The sequence below is a fragment of the Bison bison genome, unplaced genomic scaffold (assembly GCF_000754665.1).
Source record: "Bison bison bison isolate TAMUID 2011002044 unplaced genomic scaffold, Bison_UMD1.0 scf7180017864482, whole genome shotgun sequence".
NCBI classification, from domain to species: domain Eukaryota; kingdom Metazoa; phylum Chordata; class Mammalia; order Artiodactyla; family Bovidae; genus Bison; species Bison bison.
In genome coordinates this window covers 5,664,870-5,692,620 of record NW_011495042.1, presented here as the reverse complement: position 1 = coordinate 5,692,620, position 27,751 = coordinate 5,664,870, and the positions used below count along the sequence as shown (strand labels likewise).

The window sequence follows — 27,751 nt, the reverse complement described above, 5'->3', positions numbered from 1 at the left end:
GGCATGACAGGATTTTGCAGAATCTGGATTCCAGAATTGGGACTAATGGCCAGACCTGCATATGAAGCCACCAAAGGCCCAGATGCAGAGCCATTACTTCGGATTGGGGAACAAGGGTATTTCAACAATACCACAGAGGCCCTCACCAGAGCTCCTGCTCCTCACCAACTGAAAAAAAACAAAACAAAACACATTTATCTTAAGTGTAGCTGAGAGCAGGGAGCCCCTCTGGGGGTCCTAGTACAAAAGCTAGGACAAGTTCCTCAGCCTACAGGCTATTTTCCTAAGCTAGATTTCATGGCCTGGCTGCCTCCGGGTGGTACCTGGCACTGCTTTTTTAGTGCAAGAAGCTAACAAGCGTACCTCTGGACAGTCACCGGAAGTAAGGGACTCACCACTGGCTAACTGGAGGCCACCTTCCTAAGGACCAGGCTTGACTGCTTGATCCTCAGAGCTAACCCTCAAAACTTGCCGGTGCAAATGCTCGCTAGCAACACTGGCGTGAGCACACAGACACAAGCCCCCGCCCGCCTGTGCGTGGACGGGAGCGTGTCACAGCTGTGTAACGTGAGGCTACGTTCCCACGTGCGCTGCACCTCCATGCAGTGTGCACTGTACACTCTGACTCGGGTAATTTTTTGAAGGTTATAAATGATGCTGGTTTGTTTAAATACTCAATCACCTATCTGCTTTCAAGAAAATTGTTTTGTCTTTATTCTTCTCCGTGTGTGCTCCCATTTCCTCAGTGCTCTTCAGCAATTAGAGGTTTGTAACATTTATACACCTTCCAATTTTCACTATTATCATAAAATAAAAATTAGAAAATAAGGTAGAAAAATGTGTGTTCTGCTTTAAAAGAAAACAAACAGAAATCAGTGTTTTATCCCAACGCTCTATCTACTTCAATCTGCACATTCCACCTTTCCCATTCTTGGAGATAAAACATGGGCTTACACACTTTAAAACATGACAGACTACACAGAGCCGAGTGGCTGGGGCCACCCCTGCCTGGGGCCACAGCGTTTGGAAGCTGAGCCCACGGTTTCAGGACAATGACGAGTTGAAAGAGTCAATCCGATCTGTGTTTCTAGCTGATGAGGACGTCCTCTGAGGAAATGCCAAATGCTCTTTAGGCTCACTGACTGCTGTTGGGTTTTGTGTTTGTTTTTTTTTTTCTTTTAAGCAGCAGCAGCAGCAAAACCTTTGCCACCTAACACTTCAGCCCGGAAGGCTGAGCTAACAGCCCTAACTAAGGCCTTACGTTGGGGAAAGGAAAAATTAGAAATACATATACAGACTCAAAATATGCCTACCTTGTTTTACATGCCCATGCAACTCTCCAGAAAGAAATAGGGCTTTTGAATGCAAAACATTCCCCTGTAAAAGATGGGACTGAGACCTTACCTCTCATAAAAGCAGGTCAAAAACCAAACTAGTGGTAGCCATCTACTGCCATAGACACCGAAAGGAAATTTTTCAAATTACCCCGCGGGAACAACAGGGCAGATCAGGAGGCAAACAAAGCAGGTCTGATGTCCAAACCAGGTAAAACCACCCTGAGAAAACCTCCCTGCGGACACCATGGGGAGGAATCCCTCTGCCGAGGCAGGGGACACGGGTCCGACCCATGCCCCAGAGCAAATGAGCCCTCGCGCCTAACGCCTGAGCTCCAGCACAAGAAAGCTGCCACAGGGAGAGGCCTGAGCACCTCAGCAGAGTCGCCCCGCCCACCTCAAGTAGAGAAAGCCCACGCGCAGCAATGAAGACCCTGCACAGCCAAAGACAAATAAATGAATTAAAAGAATAAAAAGAAACCAACATTGAGAAAAACTGACAAGCCACTTGGCTTCAGCAGACAATTAACCACCAAAACTCGCTATTCACTATGGGCAGGGACACCGAAAAATGGTTTCTCCTGGATTCCACGAGGTGTAAAAAACTTTGGAGGTTTTTATTTCCTTGTTAACTCTCTTCTCTTCAGTCACACTTATTTAGGCCATATTTCCTCGGATACTCTGTTGTCTTCCCTACTGTTGTGAACCTGAGACTAAGATTCTTCAGTCCAAGGAAACCTGGGACCAAGGGGTCCAGACGTCACACTCTAAAAAACAGAGAAACAGGCACGTCTCTGGTGGTCCAGTGGACAGGACTCAGACTCCACACTCCAAGGCCGGGGCCCAAGGTTCACTCCCTGGCCGGGGAACTGGATCCCACATGGTGGAACTAAGGGTTTCCATGCTCCAACTATAAGATTTCAAATGTCACAACTAAAGATCTCAAATGCTACAAGTAGGACACTGCACAGTTAGGATTTTTTTTTTAAAAAAGAAAATAGTATATTAATTTAAAAATTAAAGTAAAATAAAAAATTTTGACCAAACTTGTAAAATAGTGAATATAAAAACCAAATAAACAAATGGGACCTAAATAAACACAAAGCTTTCTGCACAGCATAAGAAACCATAAACAAAACAAAAAGACAACGCTCAGAATGGGAGAATATAACTGTAAGTGAAGCAACTGACAAATGATTAAATCTCCAAAATATAAAAGCAGCTTGTGCAGCTCAGTATCAGAAAAACAAACCCAATCAAAAAACAGGCAGAAGACCTAAACAGCCGTTTCTCCAAAGAAGATATACAGGTGGCCAAGAAGCACATGAAAAAAAGCTCAACATCGCTCATTATTAGAGAAACGCAAATCAAAACTACATTGAGATGTCACCTCGAACCATTCAGGGTGGCCACCATCAAAAAACCCACAAATAATAAATGTTGGCGAGGGCTTGGAGAAGAGGGAGCCCTCTTGCACAGCTGGCAGGAAGGTAAACTGACGCAGTCAAAGGGAGAACAGCATGGAGAGGTCTTAAACAGCTAGGAGTCAAATTCCCATGTAACCCAGCACCACTGGGCATATCCCCTGAGAAAACCACAACTCAACAACACATATACATCCAAATGTTCACTGCAGGACTATTCACAGTCGTCAGGACATGGAAGATGCCTAGATGAGGAAGTTCTGGTACATACTTAAAATGGAATATTACTCAGCCATAAAAAGGAATGGATTTCAGTCAGTAGAACTCAGGTGGATGAACCTAGAGGCTTTTATACAGAGTGAAGTAAGTCAGAAAGAAAAAACAAACATCGTATACAGGTGTATATAAATGGAGTCTAGAAAAATGGTACTGATGAGCCTATTTTCAGGACAGGAATAGAGACGCAGACGTAGACGACAGACTTGAGACACGGCGGGGGAAGGAGAGGTTGGGGTGAACTGAGAGAGCAGCCCCGAAACACACACACATCACGCGGGGAACAGCCAGCGGACAGCTGCTGTGTGACACGTGGAGCTTGATGCAGTGCCGCAGGGAAACCCAGAGCGGCGGGATGAGGGGTGGTGAAAGGGGGGTTCCAGAGGGAGCGGGCGTATTTATAGCTGATTCACGTCGCTCTATGGCCGAAACACTGGAGTGGGGTGCCGTTGCCTTCTCCGACTACTGGGCATATACCCTGGGAAAACCGTAACTCAGGAAGACACATGGAGGGATTTCCCCGATGGTACAGTGGATAAGAATCCATCTGCCAATGCAAGGAAACAGGTTCGATCCCTGGTCTGAGAAGCGCCCACGTGCTGCAGGGCAAGCACAGCTGGTGCCACAGCCCACCCTGAGCCCAGAGCCTGCGCCACAGGGGCCGCTGCAGGGGGGCCCGGGCGCTGCAGCAGGAGCCAGCACGGGCGGAGACACAAACCAACTACGCTAGACACAAAAAGACGCGTGTGCCCCAACGTTCACTGCAGCACTACTCATAATAGCTGGGCCATGGAAGCAACCTAGATGTCTACCGACAGATGAACGAATGGGTAAAGAAGATATGACACGTATATACAAAGGCATATCACTCAGCCATAACGAGGAACGAATTTGAGTCAGCTGAACTGAGGTGGATGAACCTAGAGCTTGTTTTACAGACTGAAGTAAGTCAGAAGGAAAAACACAAGTATCATATATTAACACACATATAGAGGCTTTAGAAAAATGGTACGGTGCACCTCCTTGCAGGGCATGAAGAGACACACAGAGAAAGGGCTTGTGGACACAGGCGTGGAAAGAAGGGGTGTGAACTGAGAGACTAGAACTGACATCTACACTGTACCACGTGGACAACGGACAGCCAGCGGAAGCACAGGTGAGGAAGCACAGCCACAGGAAGCACAGCACAGGTGAGGGCTCTGTGAGGACCTGCTGCTGCTGCTGCTAAGTCGCGTCAGTCGTGTCCGACTCTGTGCAACCCCAGAGACGGCAGCCCAGCAGGCTTCCCCCGTCCCTGGGATTCTCCAGGCAAGAACACTGGAGTGGGTTGCCATTTCCTTCTCTAATGCGTGAAAGTGAAAAGTGAAAGTGAAGTCGCTCAGTGTGTGTGACTCTTAGCAACCCCATGGACTGCAGCCCACCGGGCTCCTCCGTCCATGGGATTTTCCAGGCAAGAGTACTGGAGTGGGGTGCTATTGCCATCTCCACTGTGAGGACCTAGACAGGTGATATCTGGGGGAGCGGGAAGGCTCCAGAGGAAGAGGATATATGAACACACGTAAAGGATTCACGATGCTGCACAGCAGAAACTAACAACTCGGTAAAGCAATTCTATTCCAATAAAAATAAAATAGAAAAACAGGTTAGACTTTAACCCTAAGATTAACAAAAATACATATCCAAGCACAATGGCTCCTTGGGAGCGGGGAGGGGCCCCACCACCTGCTGTCCGGCCAACAGTAAAACCAAAGTCAACCTGGTTCCGTCCCATCCTCAGCTCCTTAGTAGCTAGAGTTGTAGTTCTCCTTTTAGGCCTTTTTTTTAACCTTTTGGTAAAATGTGTGCCTTTTTGGATACAACAGTTCAAAGTTAAGCATATGATGGCTATTCCAGATTGGACAAGGGCGGGGAGAGAGATTAAAGAGGGAGATGACACATGTACATTTACAGCTGAGTCAAGCTGCTACATGGAAGACACCAACACAACATGTTAACATAATTACACTCCAATTAAAAATCATTTGTAAATACTGATTAAAAAGTTAAAAGTACAATAAAAACTGTGGATCCACCTTTGTGAACACAGATGGCCAACAAACACATAAAAGAGGCTCAATATCGCTCAAGGTCAGAGAAATGTCAATGAAAACAGCAATGAGGAGTCATATACGGGTCAGAAAGGTCATTATCAAAAAAATTCTACAAACAAAACATTCAGAAGAGGATGAGAAGAGAGGACCCTCTCACACCGCTGGTGAAAATGTAAATTGATATGGCCACAACAGAGAACAGTATGAAGACTTAAAAAAACAAGAAAAAAAAAAAAACTACCATACACCCCACCAACCCCACTACTGAGCATACACCTGAGAAACCACTAATTCAAAAAAACTCAAACTCCAGGGTTCATTGCACTATTTCAATGCAATGGATAGTCACTATCCTGGCTATCGACTCTGTTTCTTATGATAGGATATGCAATCGACCTAGATATCTGTCAACAGATGAGTGGATAAAAAAGTTGTGGTACATATATTGAATGGAATATTACTCAGCCATAAAAAGGAACAAATTTGAGTCAGTTCTAGATAGGTGTATGAACCTAGAGCCTCTAATACAGAGTAAAGTAGGTCAGAAAAACAAGTATCGTATATTAACGCATATGTACGAAATCCAGAAAAATGGTACCAATGAACCAATCTGCAGGGTGGGAATAGAGACCCTGAGGTAAAGAATGGACTTGTAGACACAGTGCCGGAAGCACAGGGTGGGAGGAATTGAGAGAGTAGCACTGAGATATGTATATTACCAGTGGTAAGATGGATAGCTAGTGAGTAGCTGCCACATAGCACAGGGAGGTCAGCCTAGCGCTCTGTGATGACCTAGAGGGATGGCATGTGGGCGGTGGTGGATGGGGCAGCTTGGGGGGACATTCAAGAGGGAAGGGATGTACGTATAATTATGTCTGATTCACTGTTTTATGGCAGAAACCAACGCAACACCGTAAAACAGTTAACAAAAACTGTCAGAAAAAACATTTTGATTTTAAAAACTAAAGAAAAATTATTTAAAAAATAAAAAAGCTTGATCCACCTTTGAAAATAATGAATATAAAAACAAAAATAAACAATTAGGACATATTTAAACTTAAAAGCTTTGGCACAGCAAAGAAACCACAAACAAAACGAAAAGACAATCCACAGAATGGGAGACAATGTTTGCAAAAACAGCAACTGATGAACGATTAAGCTCCAAATTATACAAAAAGCTCATGGAGCTTAACTTCAAAAATAACAAACAATCTGATCAAAAAATACCTGGAAGACCTAAATAGACATCTCTCCAAAGAATATATACTCTTGGCCAGCAAACACATGAAAATATGATCAACATCACTCATTGAGAGAGAAATACAAACGAGAAGCTCAATGAGGCACTACCTCACACGGGTCAGAATGGCTAGTATCAAAACTTCCATCAATAAGTACTGGAGAAGGTGTGGGGAAATGCGCGTCTCCTGGACTGTTACCGGGCATGCACACTGATACAACTATGGACAGCAGTATGGAGGTCTGTTAAACCGGGCATCCTATGACCATACTCTACTGTGAGTCACTCAGTCAAGTCCAGCTCTTTGCGACCCCACGGACTGTAGATGGCCTGACTCCTACGTCCACGGGGCTCTCCAGGCACAAACACCAGAGCGGGTTGCCAAATATGACCATATGAGTTGGTAATCCCACTACTGGCCATATACCCTGAAAAAATCATAATTAAAAAGCAGACATGTACCCCAAAGCGCACTGCTGCACTGTTTATGATAGCTGGGACATGGAAGCAAGACAGATGCCCATCCACAGATGAATGGAGATGGAAGTTGTCGTACATATATGCAATGGAATAGTATTCAGCCATAAAAAGGAAGGAATCTGAGGAAGTTCTGAGGGTGGTGGATGAACCTAGAGTCTCTTATACAGAACGAATTCAGAAAAACAAATATCATATATTAATATACATGGAAATCTAGACAAATGGTATTGAACCCATGAGCAGGGCAGGAATAGACACCCAGAGGGACAACGGACTTTGGTCAAGGTGGGGGAAGGACAAGGTGGGACGGATTGAGAGAGAAGCACTGAAACATAAACAGTACCATGTGAAAATGCATACTTAATGGGAAGCGGCCGTATAACACAGGGAACTCAGCCTAGGGAGCTGTGATGACCTAGACGGGTTAGGGTGGATGCGGTTCAAGAAGGACGGGACATACGTGTGTTTATGGCTGACTCGGTTGTTGTATGATGAAACCAACACAACATTCAGTTGAAAGAAAGTTTTAATTATGAAAAAAATTAAAAATCTTGACCCACATTCAAAAATGATGAATATAAAAGCAAAAATAAATAACTGGAACATTCTTAAAAACTTCTGCACAACGAAGGAAACTGCAGACAACATGAAAAGGCAACACTCAGAATGGGGGACAATATCTGAAACAAGGAAACTGAGAACAGATTAACTTCCAAAATATACAAACAGCTCACTGAGTTCAGTTTCAAGAGAAATTGTGTTACTCAGACGCTCCGTCATGTAGGACTCTTTGCAAGCCTGGACTGGAGTACGCCAGGCTTCGCTGTCCTTCACTATCTCCTGGAGTTTGCTCAACTCATGTCCACTGAGTCGGTGACGCCATCCAATCATCTCATCCTCTGTCACCCCTTCTCCTCCTGCCCTCAATGTTTCCCAGCATCAGGGTCATTTCCAATGAGCTGGCTCTTCACATCAGGGGGTGAAAGTATTGGAGCTTCAGCATGTGTCAGGGTTGATTTCCTTTAGGATTGACTGATTTGATCTCCCTGGAGTCCAAGGGACTCCCAGGAGTCTTCTCCAGCACCACAGTTCAAAAGCATCGATTACTTGGCACTTAGCCTTCTTTATGGTCCAACTCTCACATCCATACATGACTACTGGAAAAACCATAGCTTTGACTAGACGGACTTAGGTCAACAAACTGATGTCTCTGCTTTTTAACATGCTGTCTTGGTTGGTCTTAGCTTTTCTCCTAAGGAGCGTCTTTTAATTTCATGGCTGCAGTCACCATTCACAGTAATTCTGGAGCCCAAGAAAATAAAGTCTGTCACTGTTTCCATGTCCCTGTCTGCCATGAGGTGATGTGACTGGATACAATGATCTTAAGTTTTTTGAATGTTGAAACTTTAGCCAGCTTTTTTTTTACTCTCTTCTTTTCACCGTCATCAAGAGGCTCTTTAGTTCTTCTTTGCTTTCTGCCATTAGGGTGGTGTCATCTGCATATCTGTGGTTACTGATACTTCTTCCAGATATCTTGATTCCAACCTAAGCTTTACCCAGCTTGTCATTTCACATGATGTACTCTGCATATGAGTTAAATAAGCAGGGTGACAATATACAGCCTTGACATACTCCTTTCCCAATTTGGGACCAGTCACTTGTTCCATGTAAGGTTCTGTTGCTTCTTGACCTGTATACAGGTTTCTCAGGAGATAGGTACGGTGGTCTGGTATTTCCATCTTTTTCAGAATTATCCACAGTTTGTTGTGATCCACACAGTCAAAGCCTTTAGTCAATGAAACAGAAGTAGATGTTTTTCTGGAATTCCCTTGCTTTTTCTATGATCCAGTAGATGTTGGAAATTTGATCTTTGGTTCCCCTGCCTTTCCCAAACCCAGCTTGTACATCTGCAAGTTCTCGGTTCAGGTACTGTTGAAGCCTATCTCGAAGGATTTAGAGCATTGCTTTGCTAGCATATAAAATGTGCATAATTGTGCAATAGTTTGAACATTCTTTGGCACTGCCCTTCTTTGGGACTGGAATGAAAACTGACCTTTTCCAGTCCTGTGGCCACTGCTGAGTTTCCAAATTCACTGTCATACTGAGTGCAGCACTTTAACAGCATCATCTTTTAGGAACTGAAATAGCTCAGCTGGAATTCCATCACCTCCACTAGCTTGGTTTGTAGTAGTGCTTCCTAAGGCCCACTTGACTTCACACTCCAGGATGTCTGGCTCTAGGTGAGTGATCACACCATTGTGGTTATCCAGGCCATTAAGACCTTTTTTGTACAGTTCTTCTGTATACTTTCTGTGTATTCTTGCCACCTCTTCTTACTATCTTCTGCTTCTGTTCGGTCCATACTGTCCATACATATTGTGCCCACCCCTGCATGGAATGTCCCCTTCAGTTCAGTTGCTCAGTTGTGTCCAATTCTTTGCAACCCCTTGGACCGCAGCACGCCAGGCCTCCCTGTCCATCACCAACTCCTGGAGTTCACTCAAACTCACGTCGATCGAGTCAGTGATGCCATCCAACCATCTCATCCTCTGTTGTCCCCTTCTCCGGCCTTCAATCTTTCCCAGCATTGGGGTCTTTTCAAATGAGTCAGTTCTTCGCATCAGGTGGCCCAAAGTATTGGAGTTTCAGCTTCAGCATCAGTCCTTCCAATGAACACCCAGGACTGATCTCCTTTAGGATGGACTGGTTGGACTGCAATGTCCCTTGTTCCCTTGGTATCTCTAATTTTCTTCGAGATCTCTAGTCTTTCCCATTCTATTGTTTTCCTCTATTTCTTTGCACTCTTCTCTTGAGAAGGCTTTCTTATCTCTCCTTGCTATTCTTTGTAACTCTATATTCAGATGGGTATCTTTCCTTTTCTCTTTTGCTTCTCTTCTATTCTCAGCTATTTGTAAGGCCTCCTCAGACAAATATTTTGCTTTTTTGCATTTTTGATCACTGCCTCCTGTACAATGTTAAGAACCTCTACCTACAGTCCTTCAGGCACTCTGTTTATCAGATCCAATCCCTTGAATCCATTACTTCCACTGTATAATCATAAGGGATTCGATTTAGGTCATACCTGAATGGCCTAGTGGTTTTCCCTAGCTTCTTCAATTTAAGTCTGAATTCTGCAGTAAGGAGTTCATGATCTGAACCACAGTCAGCTCAAGAAAAAAGGCAATCTAATACAAAAAAATGGGGGAAGACTAAATGGACATCTCTCCAAAGAAGAGATACAGATAACCAACAAACACATGAAAATATGATCAACATCGCTCACTATTAGAGAAATGTAAATGAAAACCTCAGTAAGGTATCACTTCACAGGGTCAGAAAAGCCACAATCAAAAATTCAACAAAGAATAAATGCTGGAGAGGGTGCACAGAAAAGGAACACCCTTGCACTGTGGGTGGGAATGTAAACTGCTACAGCCATCACGAACAATGGTATGGACACCCCTTAAAACAGGTAGGGATAAAACTACCATAGGACCAAGTAATCCCACTACTGGGCATATACCCTGAGAAAACAATAATTCAGAAAGACACCTGTATCCCAATTATCTATGTCCATTTCCAATAGACAGGACATGGAAGCAGCCTAGATGTATGTCAACACGTGAACAGATAAAGAAGTTGTGCTACAGATATACCATGGGACACTGAAAGTGGAAGTCACTCAGTCGTGTCCGACTCTTTGTGACCCCATGAACTATACAGTCCATGGAATTCTCCAGGCCAGAATACTGGAGTGGGTAGCCTTTCCCTTCTCCAGGGGATCGTCCCAACCCAGGGATCGAACGCTGGTCTCCCGCACTGCAGACGGATTCTTCACCAGCTGAGCCACAAAGGAAGCCCACCAAGGGATATTACTCAGCCATAAGGAACGGATTTGATTCAGTTCCACGGACGTGGTTGAACCTGGAGCCTCTCAGACAGAGTGAAGAAGTCAGAAAAACAAATATTGTATTTGGTGTATCTATATGGTATCTTCACTTTCTTTTCACTTTCATGCACTGGAGAAGGAAATGGCAACCCACTCCAGTGTTCTTGCCTGGAGAATCCCAGGGACAGGGAGCCTGGCGGGCTGCCGTTTATGGGGTCGCACAGAGTTGGACACGACTGAAGTGACTTAGCATATGGTATCTAGGAAAATGGTATCGATGAACCTATTTTCAGGGCAGGAATAAGACCCAGAAGTAGAGAAGGGGCTTGTGGACTCAGCAGAGGAAGGACTGGGTGGGACAAATTGAGAGTTCAGTTCAGTCGCTCAGTCGTGTCCAGCTCTTTGCGACCCCATGAACTGCAGCACGCCAGGCCTCCCTGTCCATCACCAACTCCCGGAATTCACCCAAACTCACGTCCATCGAATCAGTGATGCCATCCAACCATCTCATCCTCTGTCGTCCCTTCTCCTCCTGCCCCCAATCCCTCCCAGCATCAGGGTCTTTTCCAATGAGTCAACTCTTCACATGAGGTGGCCAAAGTCCTGGAGTTTCAGCTTTAGCATCATTCCTTCCAATGAACACCCAGGACTGATCTCCTTCAGAACGGACTGGTTGGATCTCCTTGCCGTCCAAGGGACTCTAAGGAGTCTTCGTGGCATGGAAATACACACATGACCATGTGTAAAATGCACAGTGATGCATAGTTACTGTGTAACAGGGGCTTATCCTGGTGAGCCGTGATGACCCAGAGGGGTGGGGGTTGGTGGGACAGAGGTTCAGGATGGAGGGGGTATATACACATATATGGTTGACTGACACTTTGTATGGCAAAAACCAACACATAATTGTAAAGCAAACATACTCCAGTTAAAGAATGAAATAATTATGAAAAATAAAAAAATAAGTTTCTGACACATTTTCTAAAATAATGAAAATAAAACCAAAAATAAAACTTGAACCTAATTAAACTTAAAAGGTTTGCCCAACAAAGGAAGCTACACACAAAATGGTAAAGACAACACACTCAGAATCAGAGACAATATTTTAAAGGAAGCAGCCGACATCTGATTACCTTCTAAAATATAGTTTCTGGAGGTCAATGTCAACAAACAAAGAATAAAAATCCATTCAAAACACATGCAGAATACCTAAATGGACATCTCTCCAAAGACATACAGATGGGCAACCAACACATGAAATGTCGTTCAACATCACTCATTATTAGAGAAATGCAAATGAAAACTTCAATGAGATATCATCTCAGAGAGTCAGAACTGCCATCATCAAAAATTCTACAAAGAATAAATGCTGGAGAGGCTGTGGAGAAAAGGGAACCCTCTTGCACTGTTGGTGGGAATGCAAACTGCTACAGCCACTATGGACAACAGTGTGGATATTCCTTTAAAAGTAGGGACAGACTACTACGTTATACGCCATCCCATTACAGGGCACAGACCCCGAGAAAACCGTAATTCAAAGAGACACGTGTATCCCCAAAGTTCACCGCAGCAGTATTTTCGATAGCCAGGACACAGAAGCAACCTAGACGCTCATCCACAGATGAATGGATAAGGACGTGTGGTACACATATCAGTGCGGTGCTCAGTCGTGTCCGACTCTTTGTGACCCCATGAACTGCAGCACACAGGCCTCCCTGTCCAGCACCAACTCCCAGAGCTTGCTCACACTCATGTCCGTCGAGCTGGTGGTACATATATACCGTGGAATGGTACTCAGCCATACAAAGGAAGGAATAAGAGTCAGATCTAGTGAGGAAGATGATCCTAAAGCCTGTTAAACACAGTGATGTCAGAAAACAAATATATTGATGCACATGCACGGATTTCAAAAACGGTAGTTACGAACCCATTAGCAGGTCAGTAATACAGAGGCAGACATAGTGCACATTCTTCTGGATACAGTGGGAAAAGGAGAGGTTGGGATGAACTGAAAGTAGTATTGAAATACATAAGTAAAATGGATAGCCATGGGAATTTGCTTTATGAGCCGTGGAGACCAGCCTGGTATTTTCTGACAACCTAGAGGGGTAGGATGGCGTGGGAGGTGCCAAGGAGGTTCAAGAGGGAGGCACATATGCATACCTATGGCTGATTCATGGTGATGTATGGCAGAAACCAACACAGTATGGTAAAGCGGTTATCCTCCAACTAAAAAAAAAAAATACCATCACCCAGCAGTCTCACTACTGGGCATCTACCTTGAGAAAACCCTAATTTAAAAAGCACATGTACCTCAGCGTTCACCACAGCACTATTTGTGGCAGCCAGGACACGTAAGCAACTTAGATGTCTGTGGACAGATGAATGGATAAAGAAGTCGTGGTACATATATACAATGGAATATTACTCAGCGATAAAAAGGATGGAAGTTGAGTCAGTTTTAGGGAGGTGGATGAACCTAGAGCCTCTTATACAGAGTGAAGTAAGTCAGAGAGAGAAAAACAAATATCATATCAGTTCAGTTCAGTCGCTCAGTCGTGTCCGACTCTTTGCGACCCCATGAATCGCAGCACACCAGGCCTCCCTGTCCATCACCAACTCCCAGAGTTCACTCAAACTCATGTCCATCGAGTCAGTGATGCCATCCAGCCATCTCATCCTCTGTTGTCCCCTTCTCCTCCTGCCCCAATCCCTCCCAGCATCAGGGTCTTTTCCAATGAGTCACATCAAGTGGCCAAAGTATGGGAGTTTCAGCTTCAGCATCAGTCCTTCCAACGACCACCCAGGTTGGATCTCCTTGCAGTCCAAGGGATTCTCAAGAGTCTTCTCCAACACCACAGTTCAAAAGCATCAACTCTTTGGCACTCAGCTTTCTTTATAGTCCAACGCTCACATCCATCCATGACTACTGGAAAAACCACAGCTTTGACTAGACGGACTTTTGTTGGCAAAGTAATGTCTCTGCTTTTTAATATGCTGTCTAGGCTGGTCATAGTTTTTCTTCCAAGGGGCAAGCGCCTTTAAATTCCTGGCTGCAGTCACCATCTGCAGTGATTTCATCAGTGTCTAAGGACATCATCAGTGTCTAAGGAGATGTCTTAAACAATAGAAATAAGACTACCATGTATCAGCAATCCCACTCCTTGGCACATACCCTGCCAAAAACGTAATTCAAAAAGACACACATAGGCCTTTCTGGTGGTACAGGGGATAAGAAACCTCCTGCCAATGCAGGCGACACAGATTTGATCCCTGGCTGGGGAAGAGTCCACATGATTCGCAGCGATGAGGCCCCTGAGCCACCACCACCGAGCCCTTGCTCTGGAGCTGGTGAGCCGCGACTGCTGAACCTGTGTTCCTGGAGCCTCTGCTCCACAACGAGAAGCCGCCGAAATGACAAGTCCACGCAGCGCAACAAAGACTAGCCCCACTCACTGCCAACTGGATGAAGCCCGCACACCACAACAAAGACTCCGTGTGGCCAAAAATATAAAATAAATCCTAAAAAAAGACACACGCAACCCCATGTTCATTGAGGCACTACTTACAATGGCTAGGACATGGAAGCAACCTGGATGTCCACAGAGGGATGAATGGATAAAGACAAGTGGTACATTTATACAATGTAACAGTCCTCAGCCATAAAAAGTAGCAAGTTTGAGTCAGCTGAAATAATGTTTAACCCAGAGCCTGTTCCACCCAGTGAAGTTAGAAACAGCATATATTAATGTATACATTTGGAATCTAGAAAAATGGGACTGATGAACCTACTGTAGGGCCGGAACCCAGGCTCAGACGCGGAGAGCGGACTGTGGACACATGGGGGGCAAGCTGACCGACTAGCGCCGACATTACAGACTACCCTGAGTGAAACACGACGAGCAGGAAGCGGCTGTGTAACTCAGGGGGCTCAGCCCTGAGCGCTGGGTGACCCAGAGGGCCGGGATGCGGGGTGGGCGCGAGGCTTAGGAGGGAGGGGCTACATGAGCACACACGACTGACGGATTCAGGATGCGGTACCGCAGAAACGGACACAACGCTGTGAGGCAACTACACTCCAGTAAAATACAGTAAAAATAAACACACGAAAACACGTTAGAGACTTCATCCCTGGGACTGACACGAATACGTATCCGAGCATAATGGCTCCTTGGCAGGGGCAACATGACCCCTGCTCGAGTCAACAGTTAAGCCAGAGGCAGCCTGGCTCCTTCCCCCATCTAGTCCCTACACAGTTGCTGTTGTAGTTCTCCCTGGACACACCACCACCGTCACCCACAGAGGGAAACAGCTCAAGGGAGCCTGTTACTTGATTTTGCTCCATCCTGCAGCCGGAACAAAAGCCCCAGTAAGGCCTTGCCTGAATCTCCTGTCAGGCCTCTAGCCAACCTCTACTGCTTGGGGAAAGCCAAGCACCCTGGTCCGTATTACCCCTTACGGTTTCTATTCCCACTCTTGCCACACCTTTGCAAATCATCCCTTGATTAAAGGCGCCCCAAATGACCCGAATTTCAACGCACCCTCTGCTTCCTGCTGCCGCCCTGCCCCCACACCAGAACATGAACAGGTGTAAGCGGCACTCAGGAGAGGAGCCTGCCTGGCTTTACCACGTCCCAGCAAGTCACTGCTCTGCACCTCAGCATTTATGTCAGCACGGTGGAGGCAGGACAAGCAGTCCACACAGGAGCTTGCAGTCTATTCTCAAGAAAAGGACAGGAGCAACAGAGAGCCTGACTGTTTGACATCCGCTTGGGCAGATGTCCAAAACTGGCACAGAATCCAAAGTTAAAACAAAAGCAATGACAATTAATAAAGCTAGGGAAACAAAAAACTGCAAAAAGAAAAATAAAAAATAATCACCGTACTCTGACTCAACTGTGTATAGTGTTTACAGTCATAGTGACTTAACAGTGAATTCAGGCAAGAGATTCAGGCAAGGCCTTACTGGGGCTTTTGTTCCGGCTGCAGGATGGAGCAAAATCAAGTAACAGTGAATTTATTCGAAATTCTTAAATGACTGTTGGGAGGAGGTGGGGCTGTCGAGCAGCATGCACTGTGGAGTCCCATAGCAAGGCCACAGACGCAACCCTGGTCACCTCCGGAACTGACTGAGCCCATAGTGACTGTTGCCATAAGCACCCAACCCATCTAAACCGGCCAGCTCCCTGATCCCACACTAGGTACAAATATCCACCCTAACCAATCACCTAATGTCACCCTTCTGGCAGGAATTTTCTGTCTTGAGACTATAAAAATCAGCTACTAAGCCTGCATTGGCTCTCCCTGGTTGGTCAGGGGTCGGCCCTCTGTGCCTGCAGTGCCCTCATTATCTCTGCTCTTTGTTCTTAATAAACTCCTTTCTGAAACACTGTCTGGAAATTCTTTTCCAACTCACACTCAACATGCATGTGTTGGGGTGGGGAATGGCAGTGCTGCTGGGAGAGCTAAATCCTTGCCTTCTAAAGTAGCAGGTCAATCGATAAAGCCTAAAGCTAAGAAAATAAAAGGAGCTAACTATGGTATTTATATGGCGGTAAAACACTTCGCTAATCAAATGGTTAGAGTTGAAAAGTAGTTGCCTCTGGGAGGAAGCGGAAGCAGAGTACTAACTACCATAATAAGCTTTGGAGACCATCACAGCTCACAGGACTGGACTTTCCCGGACTCAGGACCCCTCTCCTCAATTCCCACCCCACAGCAGAAGATGGCCACGTAGCAAAACTGTTTACAAACAAATCAGGGCACATCTGTGTCAGAGCTTCTCGCACCCGGAACTACTAGGACAACATTCAGCAGGGCTATGTAACAGTTCCTGCTGGAGCATGGCGTGGAGGGTAATAACAAAAGGTACCTTCAGTTCGCACCTGGGCACTTACACTCAAATGCTGGCAGCAACCCCAGAGGGTGGGGTTTTTACATCAAGAAAACATGTCAGGGATCCAACCCAGGCACCCTGCACTGGAAGCACCGAGTCTTAGCCACTGGACCACCAGGAAGTTCACGTGCCCCAACTAAAGATCCTGCAGGCCGAAACAAAGATCAAAGATCCTGCAGGCTGCCACTAAGACCCAGTGCAGCCTAATGAACAAATGTTTAAAAAAAAAAAGTCCAAAAAGTAAAAGGTCCTTGGTCACATGACCAGTAAGCCACAGACTCAGGGCCGTGAGCATTGGGCTCCAGTCATTATCAAATTCACCTGGACCCCACAGCACAGGGCTGAACACAGAACCTGATAAATGCCAGCAGCTGTTACTACTCCCGTTGCATCGTGAGGGCAAGAACACCTGGCAGAAGTGAGGTGGAACAGCTCAGACACCGAATAAGGCGGCTCCCCACACACCCAGCGCACAGCCTGAGACTCACTAGCCAAGGCTGTGCTGACCACTGGCACCTGAAACGGAGGGACAGCTGAAGTGCCCAGGGCAAAGGCCAGTGGGCCTACAAAGAGCAAGTCTGCCAGGCTAAAACCTCAATACCAGTGAAACAACACAAGCCTTTATCACTAGGAACACAGGCTGTTTGGCTACTGTTTACCTAAAGAATATTAAAATATTTGAGCATGCAAGTATGAGCAGGTCTATTCTGACTGACTGGTCTTTTTTAAAAATATACGTATTTATTTGGCTGCCCTGGGTCTTAGCTGCAGCAAGTGGGATCTACTTCCCTGACCAAGGATTGAACGCTGGGCCCCCTTCATTGGGAGTACTGAGTTTTAGCCACTGGACTACTAAGGAAGTCCTAGAATTCCCCAGCTGACCATTTAAAACACCAGAGACTTACACAAAAAGCTGAAATTCAGGCTTCTTGACAAGTCAGAGATTCTCCATGGGGCCCACCTAGCTAACATGTGGCCAAGCAGTGAATGACCCCCTGAGACAGGGCAGTATTTCACTTTACTGCAGGTCCATCCACACTGTGTCCCTCCTTTGCTGTACCTGTCTGGCCTCTGCCCTGGGACTCCTGGTGTGGATAGAAGGATTCAAAGTCAGTTATGCAGGAGATCTGGAGCCCATTCAGCCCTATGACCGAGTCTTCCAGGAAGCCCTCATAACCAGCTGACCCCACACAAGCAGGTCCAAGTTCCTAGGTTCACCTGTGGAAGCAAACACAGCTAGGGGGTAGCTTCTGGCTCTCCTGAACAGCCCTGCACTGAAGAACCCCCCAGAGTGGGGGGGACCACCCTCCACAGGAAGCTGCTCTCCAGTCACAGTCTGATCCATCCCACATACCCAGGCCCAAAGTTTCTGAAAAACAGGAATTACATTCCCAGCACACATCGCGGGGCGGCATGAGCAGGCACTCGGTAAATTTATATCTAACACCTGAGAAGCCCAGAGCACTGTCGGCTGCCTCAAGGTCCAGTTCAAACCTTTCATTTGCAAGCTTCCCTTCCAATGAACCCCGACTCTGCTGCGGGCTGAAGAGCATCAAGGAGTCGGGGGTGCAGGGGCGAAGTGGGTAAAGGGAGGCTGCAGAGCTGGCACGGGCAGTCCCTTCATTTATAAGGGTGATGAGTCCGGACGTTCCTAGTGGTCCGGTGGTGGAGCAAGGGGCGCGGGCGCCATCCCTGGTCGGGAAGAAAGATCCCACACGCTGCAGCGCATCTAAGCCCGGGCGCGCACAGCCGGTGGTCCACAACCAGAGAAGCCGGCGCAATGAGTAGCCCCTGCTCGGGTAACAAAAGAAAGCTCTCCCGCTCCCCCCGCGGCAACTGAAGACCAGCACAGCCCAAAATTAAAAAACAACAACAACAACGGTGAGGAGACCTTGGAGAAGAAGCACTTTCAGAGCTGCCCCTCACCAGCCTGCAGGAGGGTGTGCCTGGCCGAGCCGGTCCCTCACCGTCTCGCGCTCCCTCATCCCTGGGCCGAGAGGAACACTGCGGTGAACAGCAAACGGGCTTAGACAGCACGCGGAGCATTCAGACACCGCGCTGCACGCCTGAGGGCTCCGGCCCTACCAAGGCCAGCGGCGGCAACCTCTCCCAGCGCACCCCCACCTCAGCCCTGGGACACAGGTGTCCCCCCAGTCGGGACACTGAGGAAACACAACTCGCCCGGAGCCCGCGAGTGCAAGGAGAGCCGGGACGCCAGCGGCTCGGTGGCCCCGGGCTGGGCTCCATCCACCCCACCCCTCACCCAGCCCGGCCCAGGGGCCCCTTCTGCTGTGGGACCTGGAGCAGCTGCCCGTCCGCGCAGTGGGGCAGGCACAGTGGCGCCAGGTCTCCAGCGGGCTCGCAGGCGATTGGTGGGAGCCGGCAGTTCGGACTGACCTGGCGCCTTCGCCCAGCTCCCCGTGCGTGTTGTAGTTCACCGTCATAACCTTCACCGAGTCCTTGAACACCACGTCCCCCTGACTGAGGTACTGCAGGGTGCGGCGGATCGGAAAGCGGCCCTTCAAGGGCATGGCGGCGGCGGAGTCGGGGCCGGATTGCCGGCCACGAGTCCAGAAGCGCGGAGAAGCGAGCACGGCTGACAGCTCCCCTGCTCCCAGCCGGCCGCCTCGCCTCAGCGCCGGCTTCCACTTCCCGCGCAGACTCACGGGAGAGGGAGGGGCGCTCCCGGCGGGCAGCACGCGCGCCGCGGAGCACCTTGGGACTTGTAGTCCTGGCTGGCGGGGCTCTCCTCAGGTGGCGGCGGCGTGGGCGGGGAGACAGCGCCTCTGCCTTACAGCCTTGGAACTCGTGGAACTTTAGGTTTTGATGCTCTGTGACTCGGTCCTTCTCCCTTCCGCCAAGGGAAAACATTTTATGTAGACTCAGACTCGGTCATTCGGACAACAAACTTAACAGGAGGAAGTAGTTCGGGAGAGCTGAGTTTGAATACCAAGGCGCCCAATAACTTTCTGTTCAACCTCAAGTCTGTCAGTTTTCCTCATTCAACTTCTCCAGCTTTACGGTGAAGGGCTAGGACTGCGCAATGTCTAACACTGACTTAAAAAACAAACAAAAAACAAAAACTGACTTGCGAAAGGGGGGAAAAAAAGGAATTGAGTATCTATCCGCTTTCTAGTTCCATCACTTGAGAGCTCTGGATCTCTATTTCTTGAAAAGCAAAAGGTGGCTGAGAAGTACTCTTTCTGAGGTACTCTTATTGATCCGAATATGTCAGTTGTTCTTTACTTTTGAAGGACAGTTTTACCAGATACAGAAATACAGGTTGGGAATGGGGGGCAACTTTCAACACTTTAAATGTTTCACTCCACTCTCTTGCATGGTTTCTGAGTAGGAGGCAGCCGTCCTTTTTTTCCACTATGGGTAAGATCGTTTTTTCTTCTGGTTTCTTTCAAGATTTTCTTTATGTCTTTCGTTTATAGAGTTTGAATAAGGTATACCTAGGTGTATAGGTTATGACAATTATCACCTTTGTCATCACCCACACAAGTAGAATTCAAATTTAGGTATATGGGGGGTGTGTGTGTGTGTGTGTGTGTGTGTGTGTGTGTAGACACATATATATTATATAACCTGCACACAGTATGTATTTCTAGCAAAATTAAATATCTAAGGTACTTGTCAATCCAGTGAAGTGCACCAGAATAAAATTTCTAGGCAAAAAGAAAAAAGAAAAAGAGAGAGAGAGATACCTAGTGTATGTTTTTGGTATTTATCCTGCTTGATGTTCTCGGAGCTTTCCTGGACTTGTAGTTTGGTGACTGCCATTCATTTTGGAAAATTCTTGGCCATTATTACTTAAAATATTTTTATTCTCTTTTTTTCCTCCTGGTATTCTGATTATGTATGTTTTACCTCTTCTGAAATTGTCCCATCGTTCTTAGATGTTCTGTGGGTTTGTTGTTGTTGTTTTCCATCCTTTTACCCATTTGCATTTCAGTAGGGAAATCTGCCAGTAAATTTGGAAAACGCAGCAGTGGCCACAGGACTGAAAAAGGTCAGTTTTCATTCCAATCCCAAAGAAAGGCAATGCCAAAGAATGCTCAAACTACCATACAAGTGTGCTCATTTCACATACTAGCAAGGTAATGCTCAAAATCCTCCAAGCTAGACTTCAATAGTATGTGAACTGTGAAGTTCCAGATGTACAAGCTAGATTTAGAAAGGGCCAAGGAACCAAACGTCAAATTGCCAGCATCCCCTGGATCATAGAAAAAGCAAGGAAATTCCAAAAAAAATCTACTTCTGCTTCATTTTCTATGTTAAAGCCTTTGACTGTGTGGATCATAAGAAACCTGTATGCAGGATAAAAAATGGCAGTTAGAACCAGACATGGAAAAACAACGAACTGGTTCAAAACTGGGAAAGGAGTATGTCAAGGCTGTATATAGTCAACTTGCTTGTTTAACTTATATGCAGAGTACATCATGTGAAAAATGCCAGGCTGGATGAATCACAAGTTGGAGTCAAGATTGCCAGGAGAAATATCAACAATCTCAGATATGCAGATGATACCACTTTAATGGTAGAAAGTGAAAGTGAAGTCGCTCAGTCGTGTCTGACTCTTTGCAACCCCGTGGACTGTAGCCCATCAAGCTCCTCCGTCCATGGAATTCTCCAGGCAAGAATACTGGAGTGGGTTGCCACTTCCTTCTCCAGGGGATCTTCCCGACCCAGGGATCGAACCCAGGTCTCCCGTAATGCAGGCAGACGCTTTATCCTCTGAGCCACTGAAGAGGAACTAAAAAGCCTCTTGATGAGGGTGAAAGAGGAGAGTGAAAAAGCTGGCTTAAAACTCAACATTCAAAAACTAAGATCATGGCATTTGGTCCCATCATTTCTTGGCAAATAGGTGGGAAAAAAGTGGCAACAGTGACAGATTTTATTTTCCTGTGCTCCAAAATCACTGAGGATGGTGACTGCAGTCATGAAATATAAAGACACTTGCTCCTTGGAAGAAAAGCTATGAAAAACCTATACAGTGTTTTAAAAAGCAGAGACATCACTTTGCTGACAAAGGTCCATATAGTCAAAGCTATGGTTTTTCCAGTAGTCATGTACAGATCTGAGAGTTGTACCATAAGAAAGCTGAGCACCAAAGAATTGATGTTTTTGAATTGTGGTGCTAGAGAAGACTCTTGAGAGTCCCTTGGACTGCAAGGAGATCAAACCAGTCAGTCCTAAAGGAAAAGTGAAAGAGGAAGTCATTCAGTCATGTCTGACTCTTTGCAACCCCATAGACTATACAGTCCATGGAATTCTCCAGGCCAGACTACTGGAGTGGGTAGCCTTTCCCTTCTGCCGATCTTCCCAACCAGAGATCGAACCCAGGACGCCTGCATTGCAGGAGGATTCTTTACCAGCTGAGCCACAAGGGAAGCCCAAAATACTGGAGTGGGTAAGCCTATCCTTTCTCCAGTAGAAATCAACCCTGAATATTCATTGGAAGGACTGATGCTAAAGCTAAAGCTCCAATACTTTGGCCACATGATGCAGAGAGCTGACTCACTGGGAAAGACCCTGATGCTGGGAGAGACTGAGAACAGAAGAAGGGGGTGACAGAGGATGAGACGGTTGGATGGCATCACTGTCTCAATGGACATGAGTTGGAGCAAGCTCGGGGAGATAGGGAAGGACAGGGAAGTGTGGCATGCTGCAGTCCATGGGGTCACAGAGTCAGACACGACATAGCAACTGAACAACAAAGGAAGTCTCTGTGACCAACCTCCAGACTCACTGATTCTTTCCTTGGCTGTGTCCAGTCAACTGATTCTTTCCTTGGCTGTGTCCAATTAACTGATGTGCCCATCAGAAGCATTGTTAGTGTTTTTTATTTCTAGCATTTCCTTTCAATCTGTTTCCTTATCTCTGTTTCCATTACTCATCTCGTCTTGCATATTATTTACTTTTACCACTAGACTCTTTACCATTTTAATCACTTAACTTTGCTATCTGGTAACTCCAACATCTGTCTAGTATCTGAATCTGGTTGTGATATATACTTGTCTTATCAGAGTGGGGTTTTTTTCCCTTACCTTTTTTTAGCACACTTAAAATTTTTTGTTGAAAGTCAGACATTATTGGCTGTATTAGGTAATAGGAACTGAGGTAAATAAGCCTCTATTATGAAGGGTTATGTTATTCTGGCTGGGACTTGAGCTGTTTAATGTTTGCTATAGCTGTAGGTGGCCAGAGGCTTCAACTCTTCTAGTGTCTTAGCTTTTGTCTCTTGTGACTTTGGGCTTCCCTAGAGAGAGTGTGCTTTGCACCTCATTCAGTTGTAGTCTACACTTATACTGGAGTTCTTTTGGTGTGGTGGTAAGGTGTAGGGGAAGGGAAGCATTCTATAATTCTATGGTGAAATCTCAGTATTTTAATGGATCAGTGTCCTTGGGCTGTGACCTTTGTAAGTGTTTCTTAATCCACCTCTGTGATAAAAAAAGAAATATATTTGGTATTTGTTCCCAGCTCCTGGCCAGAGCTCCTATACAGGGAAGGCCAGAGAAGCGTGGCACGCTGCAGTCCATGGGGTCACAGAGTCAGACACGACATAGCAACGGAACAACAAAGGAAAGTCTCTATGACCGACCTCCAGACTCACTGATTCTTTCCTTGAAAGTACCCTACAACTCAAAGTACCCTTCCTTGTAGGGTACTCTCCTGGTGGTCCAGTGCCTAGGACCCCACAGTCCCAATGCAGGGGTCTGGGTTCAATCCCTAGTTGGGAACTAGATCCCACATGCTTCAACTAAAGATCTGACATGCTGCAAAGAAGCTCGAGGATCCCACGTGCTGCAACTAAGACCCAGCACAGCTAAATAAATAGAAAATTTAAAAACAAAACAAACAGGTAATACTCAGTGCCTGCTGTAGGTCAGACAGAATGTCAAGTATAGGGCATGGGTACCTCATTTAAACCTCCAAACAACTCCAGTTTACAGATCAAAGAGAGTGTGGTGAGGTTAAGCATGCTAAGGGTTACACCCCTGGGATTCCAGCCTAGGTCTGCCTGATTCCAAAACCCAAGCTTGCCCTGGCCTGCTTCGTGTTTAGACACTCAGGTTTCTAACATTAGGGAGGACATTTCATCCACAGGAAGCACCTCTTCTGAACTTTAAGGTCAAAAGCTCTTCTGCCTTAAACTCTTCAGTAGCCTAGCAGGGTTTTCAAAAAGACTTCAGGACTTTCAGCTTCAGCTCAGAAACATTAAGTTTGATAGTTGTCACTCCTGTCCTTACATGAGAAAGCTGGGCAAACTGAAAGTCAGTGACTCTTCGGACCCCAGAGATCTGAGTTGGCAGGGCCGACTACCACCTAGAAACTTAGAGAGGTAAATGCAGAGGACAGCCAAGATCTGCTTACCTGCAGCAGAAGCCACTGGAACCTCAGCTGGAACACGAGCTGAATGGCTGGAGGCTGAGTGTGGACTAGCATGTGAGTGGCAGCCTGAGGGACACCCTACACTCTCCTAAACATCACCTCCTCCAGGGTTAGTCCTGGGAGGTCTCAAAGGTCCAAGTGATGGCAACATCGAAGACCCACTCAGCAGCTTCCTCTCTCTTCCCGTTGCCCAATTCTGCTACCTTTGGGCAAGACACCTGTGTAAGACAGTTCATTTCATCAACACTGCAGGAATCACTGAACATAAGGGCAGAAATGGAACCCGTATTTATCCCTTGGGAAGACTCCTGGTTTTGTCTGGAGGCCATAACCACACGGGGATCACAGGAGCTGGGGCTGTTTTCTTGTACTCAGAAGTCATTAACGAGAGGACTGGTATTATTAAGGAGATGACCAGATGTTATCTGGTAATTCTTGGTGTGCACAAACACACACACATACACACACACCCTCAACCGTGAATATCTTGTTATTTTATTTTTTTAAAAAGGTTCCAATACAAGGCCCCAGAGTAGTACATGCAAATCAATGACCCTCCAACTGTCGATGTCGGGTGACCAGCACAATCTACTACCACAGCCTGTGACCTATTAGAGACCAGCCTCTCACCTTGAGTCCCATCACCCATCTATGCCAACGTCCAGCCTCCCACATGGCTCTTGGTGACTCAGGTACATTTTAGTATCTGAACAAAAGAGACACATTGAGCAGCGAGTATAATGAGTAAGTGTCCTTAGTGTATTAGACAAGGGAAAATATAATCAAGGCATAAAAGGGAAAAGCTTCATTTGATGCCCGAATCCCCAGAGTCTCTTCCACACATGATCTGTGTCTAGGGACATCTGGCAACGATGGATCAAGGACTTGCTCATTTTCTGATGCGATGGATGGAGCTGTCTGCACTGAAGGGATGTAGGACGAGTGAAGCACTGACATGAGGGAAGAACTTGAAGTTGTGGTTGTGGTTGTGGTTGCAATTCATAGGCCACTTTTTCCATGGTGCTCCCCCATCCCTGTAAATCCAACACTGTGCCCATCTTTGGGTCTATGAATTCTGGGAAATGGTACAACAGAGGGATAGAGAATTCTGACTCCAGTCATGTCTGTGATTACAGGAGAATGTAGCCATGGAGGAATTCAATCACATCAGAGGGTTTTAGTTTGGTTTAGTATATTCAGTGATTCTTTTTTAAATTTAAAAACATGTTTCTTATAGGTCTGGTTCTCAGTGCTCTTAAGTTACTAACAGATTGCTACCTGCAGCTGATTTCAGGGAAAGGGTATGTTTGCTAAACTAGTCTTAACTGAAACCACCAGCTAACTAAAAGAGATATATTCTCATTAGAAAAATAACTATGAGGGCAAGCAGCACTTGGCTCCGGAACTACCTGCTTTTTGGTGCAGAGAGCTTCCTTCTTCTCGGTCAGAGAGAAAGGACAGACCGAGCAGCGAGGAGCGTGCAGTCATCCTAAGTCCCTCAAGAGTAACAGCATGAAGGGCACTGACCTTGAGGGGGTAAGGACATCTGTACCAGGCAGCATCTGAGATGCCTGACTGCCAGCTTCCCAAAACCATGACAATCAGCAAGGCTGGTAACCGGCTGACCTTAGTAACCCACTCACACTGCTTTACGAACAGGACCCAAACTCAAGAGGTCCTCCACACACGCTCCGCCCACCCACTCCCCACTGCCAGGCTTCTTCATTCGGGAAGGTTCTGTACAGGACCTCTTCATTCAGCCCAAAGAGCCAGCAGGGACTAAAGAAATGTGAATAGTGTCAACACAAATTCAGATTACTGTTACACCACAGTATTTTTTCAGACATTCCCAAGATCAACAGGGGTCTTCCCAGAATGAGACAAAATAAATTTCAGCCCTTACACCAGTAACCAGGGACCATAAGAGCCAGAGTTAGTTATGGGTATAAAGTGACTAGTGGTGAGTTATTGTTCATTATTTAACAAGCGTAACTGCAGCAACTCTACCCAGAGCTGAGCACACTTGGGTATCTGATGTCAGATATCAGTTAAGGGTCATGTCCCTGTAAACCTAAGCACCAAAGCGAAAATTCACAATTTCCCTTTTTGCCCTTAACTGGTGAAGAGTTCAAGTACTGCGGTTCTACCAGAATGATCCTGGGTTGTGCCTCCTGCAAACATTTTACTTTTATTTAGTTTTGGCCACACCACACCCCTTGCAGGATCTTAGTTCCCTGACCAGGGATTAAACCCATGCCCTCAGCAATGAAAGCTCGGAGTCTTAACCACTGGACTGCCAGGGAATTCCCCATTTAATTTCTTACTACTACTAAATGTAGGTGAGAGAGTATCTCACCAGTGCCCACGGTCAGCACAAGATGACCTGCAAGACAAAAAGGCTCATTGACGAGCCTTGGAAGTTACTGTCATTGACCTTCTGACTCAGGGGACTTCAGCTCTTCTGACAAGGTTTCATGAGGGCTTCCTGACCACCATCTCCTAAACTATAGCCTGGACCCTTTGAAAAAGCCCAGATCAGAGTAACTGTGCCAAAGCTCTAGAGGACGCTTTCTCCGGGTACAGAAAATTGTCCCAGTGGTCATTCAATTCCACAGAGCAACACTTGGACAGAGACTCTGCTCCCAAAGTATACTACTTCTATCAGCCAAAAAGTTAAAAACTGCTGTTCTCTAAAAAGCTCATGAACAGACTCACAGTGATAACCCTGCACTGGGAGATTAACTTTCTGAAAGAGAGAAATAAGAACTGAAAGGAAGAGGGCAAGAGACCGTGAGGAAACCTCACCCCCATCACCCCTCTAAAGAGGGGCTTTCCTGGGTCTACACTGTTGCCTCCACAGCGAGACCGTCCCCTGCCATCACACAGGACATGCCCAGGAGGGCAGTGGAAGTCCCAGGCAAAAGAACATAGTCTAATGGGACAGACTTCCGCCAGAACCGAGTAAGATGTAAAGAGCTCTATGCTGTGTGTCTTGGCTAAAGGAAGGGCCCTATAAAAGGCTGCCCTCTAACACTGCAAACTGACCGACACCGGGCAGGAGCGAATGCGGGCACAAGGTGTACACGGAAGCCATTTCTGCCCACGGCCCAACAGAACTGCACTTGTGACACCTCGGCAGTGAAGATTTCATGTCCCTTCTACAGGGAAAACCCAATTATTAAAAAAAATTCAGGAAGAGCAGCAAATGCATGCTGGTTCTCCCTGTTGTCGTTCCCATTTTATTATTCAGCTGTCACAGGAAAAGCTCCCAAGTGTACAGCACCAAATAGCCAATTCCTCCACCCTAACCTTGCAGGCACCTTAAACTCCACCTTCCCCCTCCATGCTCCGCCCCCAGCCCGCCGCCCGGCCAGGTCAGTCGGTGCCCCCCTTCTGTCTGGCCAGGGTGCGCCTCAGCTCCCTCAAGTTCTCGGTCAGCACCTCCACCTCGTCCAGGCGGCCGCACTGCTTGGCGTCAAAGATGTACGCCTTGATGTTGTCGATCTGCTGGAGCAGCAGCTCCTCCTCGATGGGCTCGGCGCCCTCCTGCCCACCGTCGCTCTCCTCCTCAAAGGGGTTGGTGCAGGGGGCCTCCTCGAAGGGGTTGCCAGGGACAGGGGGGGATGCGGGTGTCCGCGGCGGGTGCTCATCTTCCTCCTCGAAGGGGTTGGGGGCGGGGCTGTCTGGCTTAGTGAAGGGATTCCCCGCCACAGACTCCTCTTCA

The 27,751-nt window shown here is 46.7% G+C and overlaps 2 protein-coding genes across 6 annotated transcripts in view; both read right to left on the bottom strand.

The window, feature by feature from the left end:
* Positions 1 to 19,282, bottom strand: part of MRPS25 (mitochondrial ribosomal protein S25) — a 44,810-nt gene extending 25,528 nt beyond the window's left edge. Inside the window, exon 1 of the mRNA XM_010862519.1 lies at positions 19,027 to 19,282. Coding sequence (XP_010860821.1) covers positions 19,027 to 19,160 — 134 coding nt within the window. The 5' untranslated portion in view covers positions 19,161 to 19,282. The remainder of the gene's footprint in view (positions 1 to 19,026) is intronic.
* Positions 19,283 to 24,501: 5,219 nt separating this feature from the next.
* RBSN (rabenosyn, RAB effector) overlaps positions 24,502 to 27,751 on the bottom strand; it is a 35,404-nt gene continuing 32,154 nt past the window's right edge. For all 5 annotated transcript variants that reach the window (XM_010862479.1, XM_010862477.1, XM_010862476.1 and 2 more), the window contains exon 13: positions 24,502 to 27,741. In XM_010862479.1, the coding sequence (XP_010860781.1) occupies positions 27,403 to 27,741 (339 nt within the window). In that variant the 3' untranslated portion in view covers positions 24,502 to 27,402. The remainder of the gene's footprint in view (positions 27,742 to 27,751) is intronic.